We start from the raw sequence: 4,433 nt of genomic DNA on the forward strand, positions 1-4,433 counted from the left end.
ACGCAGGAACCGCTGCATCCACACCTCCGAGAGGATTAAACCACCACCGTGAGGTGGCTGTGGCTAGGCGGTCCTGAGATCCCTCGATTTCCAAGTCTTTTGGGGAAAACTTCAGTCCCAAGGATGCTTTAAAAAAGCCCATCTGCCCCTTCTCCTGGAGAGAGCAGCCTAGGACCAAGCACATTTGCATCCATCCAGCAGCTTCACCACCCGCCTGCCCTCCCTCCCGCCAAGCTGGCATCGCCCCAGGGGGTCTCGCAGCTTAACCCCTCTCCTTTCTTCCGCTGCAGCCGGGATAGTGTCCCCCGTGCCGGACGCCGCAGCAGCCGGTGATATGCCTAGGAAGGAGCTGGGGCTGGGGGTGGCTGGCTGCAACCCCGGCAGCTGCGACAGCGTGGTCAGCGCAGCCTCCAACCACTCGCAGCACGTAAGTAACCCCGTGGCACCCAGCCCGGGCACAGCCGGGGCTCAACTTGCCCCTCTTGGCAGCTGAGGAAGGATTTTGGTCAGATCTCCGCTCGAAACCACTCTCCATCAGTGCTTTGGAAGCGCCTGGGGGCCCTGATACAGCACAATGCCAAGGGCAGCACAGGACCAAATTAATTCCTGCCCCAAAGCATCCCCAGACTTCCCGTCCCGCCACGTGCGTGGCAGCGATCGGGAGCCTCGGCTCCTGCAAGGTCTCCTCAGGGAAATGACACCGAGAGCCCAGCGACTGCTGCATTGCCTGGAGAGGCAGATGGTGCAGGCACTGGGCAGGAGCAGCCTGGCGAGTTCCCCAGTGAGGGATTAGACCAGTTGGATAACTGGGTCAGACTGGCTCCAACAAGGATGACTTCACCTGGAAGAGACAGCGAGCCGTACCCCTCCCAGCTGACAAGAGATTAATTTCCTAGTTAAGGCAGAGATGAGTTTGGACCATGGGTGTAGATGTATAATTTTTCACTATCTGTCCATTAAAGCTTGTTTGTCTCCAAACACTGATTCCAAGATTGATGGGCTAATTACACCCTGTCCGACCTGGAGCATAATTGATATGTGCAAGTGCAACGCTCAGTCCTGAACAGGTTTTCCATTTGATGTATGGCAAACCAGAACCAAACCCTCTGAAATCTATTAGGGATGGAAAAACTGGTTGTAATATTGCATGGTAGAAGCTTTGGATAGGTATCTCTCTGCAAAACAACTCCACCTGAGACAATTTCTCCTCCATGCTTGTTGATCTGATACCTACTCCATCCTTCCCTGCACTTCAGTTTTTTCATTATATATTGCATGTATCACCTTGTAATTTGGCACTTCCACAGCAATCGTATCTTATGCTACTTGAAATGCAACAAAAATTAAACAAGATTTTGCCATGCTCCTTTCAAAGCTGGGGTATGAATAGGAGAAAAAGGAGAGAGACCACCACCCACAGAAAAGCTTTCAGTATTTATGATACTTGTAGAAGCTTCTAAGATTCAGCATTGCTGATCAGCATAGATGTCTGTGTCTATAGACCACCCATGTCACTCATCTGCTCATATTTCAAAATAAACTAGAGAACTAGAAGGTAGAGGCCAAGTTTCCAACTTAAGAATAATCCATCTTCTGATCCTCATAGTAGGGTAATATAAAAATGGCCTTATGTACGTATATTTAGATGAAGTTGTCTAGCCTTCTGTAACTGTAATAACCAATTTTGGAATGGTTGCTGGCCGAGTCTCCTGGCCAGGAGCTGTCACAGGTCTCTCTTTAACTGTCAGGGCTGTGACTAATTCTACAGCTGTGCCTCCTACCTGTACTGCCTTTTTCTTTTTCAGAGTGATAGCAGTTATGACTACTTATCTGTGGAAGAGAAAGATGAAGTTGTCTAGCCTTCTGTAACTGTAATAACCAATTTTGGAATGGTTGCTGGCCGAGTCTCCTGGCCAGGAGCTGTCACAGGTCTCTCTTTAACTGTCAGGGCTGTGACTAATTCTACAGCTGTGCCTCCTACCTGTACTGCCTTTTTCTTTTTCAGAGTGATAGCAGTTATGACTACTTATCTGTGGAAGAGAAAGAACTCACTGGATGCAGAAGCAGACGGCAGGGTCTCTGCTGACGAGACCGACTACGCGGAGCCCTCCAAGCTGCCAAGGACGTGGCCTAAGAGAGACTCCGTTCCCCGCGGTAAGCTGGAAACCCCTGCTCCAGCCTTGTTCGCAAAGGGCCTTTCACGCTGGGGCGCGTCCCCTTGGCAGGCAGGGAAGGAGCCTTGCCCCGGCTTTATTCAGGTGGTAAGCTGAAGCCAGCTTGCTTTCGTCACGCCATGGTGCGCGGTGGCTGTAGGCAGCGCGGTGGCTCTAGGCAGCGCGGTAGGCAGGGCACCAACCGCCTTTTCACAGTTCTCGCGTGCAGGAGCTGCTGGCAGCTCTCGAGCAAGGTCAGCAGAACTGCAGCACAGAGCATCTTTGCTCAGCACTGAACAGGCTTACACAGGTTACCAAGGCTCCGTATTTGACATGTGCTTTGTCAAATCCAAAGTACCGACTTCCTTAGCAGCGACAGTATATTAGCTGGGGTCAGGGTAACCTCCCTGGGCGCGAGGACTCCGCCACGGCTGCGCTGGCCTAGCAGGCATGAAGTGTGTTTTGCACGCAGGAAGGTGTCCCGTGTCAGCGTGCAGAACAGTGCATGACTTCACATCTCTCTCTTTGCCTAGATTTGGAAAATGGGGCTCCCCCTCTGAGCGTAGGTCAGCAGCGTGCAGCTAAAAACGGTAAGAGCATCTCCGCCTTCTCAAGCTCGGCTCCAGCAGCGGTTCCAAGCCCAGGCTATTACAGTCTTCCAAGGAGCATCACTGTAGCAAACACACAAAGAGCAAACGGAGCTTCTGACAGCAAAGCAACTATCCACACAGTGGAGGACCCAGTGCCAGTAGGTAAATCCTCGCAGGAGATGGCCAAGGAGGACAGGCTTGACCAAGCCAGCACAAGAAGCCAGATGAAGGCCCTGGGATCTTTGATTATCCAACCTCCGGATCCCTTCCAGGATGACCTGGTGAGCCACGTGTGGTCACGTAGCAATCGCTCAGATGCCAAGAGGGAAACACCCAAGGAGACCAAGACTTGGACTTCATGGAGCCAGACAGAGAAATCCATGTTGGAAGAGGCCCCTCAGGACCCAGATGCCAAGCGTGGGCCTCCAACTGCCCCCAAGCCACGGAAATTGCCACCAAATATTATCCTGAAAACCAGCAAAAACATCCCAGTGCCACTTGCCACGGAGCCCGGCCAGAAGGTAAAAGAACCACTGCCATCCTCAACCAGCTCTGCCAGCAACGCTGCTGCCGAAAAGGTGAATTCGGGGCACCTCGACCCCAAGGAGAGGGAGAAAGCCCGGCAGGAGGCATTGGAGAAGCTTGGACTGTCACAGGACAGGAAGGAGCCCAGCACCCTCCTTCAACCTACCATGCAACCCCAAGCAAGGGAGATGCCATTCCCTGTCCCTGGAGAGCCCGAGGCACGCTGCGGGACGGTGGAGAGGTCGGTGCCGGGTATCCGGCAGATGAACTTTAAATCCAACACCCTGGAGCGCTCTGGCGTGGGGCTGAGCAGCTACATGACCAGCGCCAAGGAGCAGAGCGTCAAGACCAGCAGCTCCCTGGGCAAGATGTCCTTCATCGAACGGCTTGCCCCGAGCTTCCTCAGGAGCAGCCGCCCCCGGCCAGCATCCCTCGGAGCAGGGAAGGACTTTGCTGGTCTGAAGGAGTCCGGGCACGTGGAGCCAGAGAAGAGCAGCAAGCGGCGATCCCACCCGCTGCAGAGCTTCCCCAGGCCGGCCCGCTCCTGCGTCAGCGTGAAGATTTCCCCCAAGGGTGCGACCGATGAGAACCGGCGAGAGGCTCTGAAGAAGCTCGGTCTGCTGAAGGAGTAGCTCCATGAGCGACAGGGATGCTGGAAAAGGGACTTTTCATCCTGGATCCAGGTGCCTTCACCGCCTGTCCTCAGGCAGCACAACCATAAGCACCTCCTGCCCCAGCACCCTGGGAGCGGTACCACAAGAGGTGTTCGGAGCTTCACGCCAAATAGAGTAATGCCACATGTACATAATAGTTTGTATATAGCAAGTGTATATGAGCTATTTATATCACTCAGCATATGGATGGGGCATATTCTCCTACAAGGTCTTTAATGCGTTTGGGGATTCATGGCAACAGGGAAGCCATGGAATTGGGAGCTTGGCTTATTTTAAAAGGGGTCGCCCATGGATAAAGCCTTTCTGGGAAGAACTGCAGGACCCTGCTGCTCCTTCAGGATTTTATGCGTTTTCATTAATTTTATCAAAGCCTCTGAGGCCTGAGCACTCACCTGCCCCATGCAAGTGCCTCCCAAAAGCCACCACTGCCACATACAAAACCGCCGGAGCACTGGGCTCCAGAGGGGGCTCAGCAACGCTCCCCCCTGCGC

The 4,433-nt window shown here is 53.6% G+C and overlaps 1 protein-coding gene across 1 annotated transcript; it reads left to right on the forward strand.

The window, feature by feature from the left end:
- Positions 1–2,018: 2,018 nt before the first annotated feature.
- LOC104621046 (chromosome unknown open reading frame, human C1orf116) lies at positions 2,019–3,900 on the forward strand. Its single transcript, XM_010287432.1, has 3 exons — positions 2,019–2,154; positions 2,687–2,743; positions 2,885–3,900. The coding sequence occupies exons 1-3, from the start codon at positions 2,019–2,021 to the stop codon at positions 3,898–3,900; spliced, it is 1,209 nt and encodes a 402-aa protein (XP_010285734.1).
- Positions 3,901–4,433: the final 533 nt, after the last annotated feature.

This window comes from Phaethon lepturus, unplaced genomic scaffold (genome assembly GCF_000687285.1).
Source record: "Phaethon lepturus isolate BGI_N335 unplaced genomic scaffold, ASM68728v1 scaffold33905, whole genome shotgun sequence".
In the NCBI taxonomy this organism is placed as follows: domain Eukaryota; kingdom Metazoa; phylum Chordata; class Aves; order Phaethontiformes; family Phaethontidae; genus Phaethon; species Phaethon lepturus.

Excerpts from the sequence above, each read along its gene's own strand:
- LOC104621046 (XM_010287432.1), top strand. The coding sequence starts at position 2,019 with ATGACTACTTATCTGTGGAAGAGAAAGAACTCACTGGATGCAGAAGCA. Across the intron at positions 2,155-2,686 it reads GAGAGACTCCGTTCCCCGCG|ATTTGGAAAATGGGGCTCCC; the intron begins GTAAGCTGGAAA and ends CTCTTTGCCTAG. Across the intron at positions 2,744-2,884 it reads GCAGCGTGCAGCTAAAAACG|TGGAGGACCCAGTGCCAGTA; the intron begins GTAAGAGCATCT and ends CTATCCACACAG.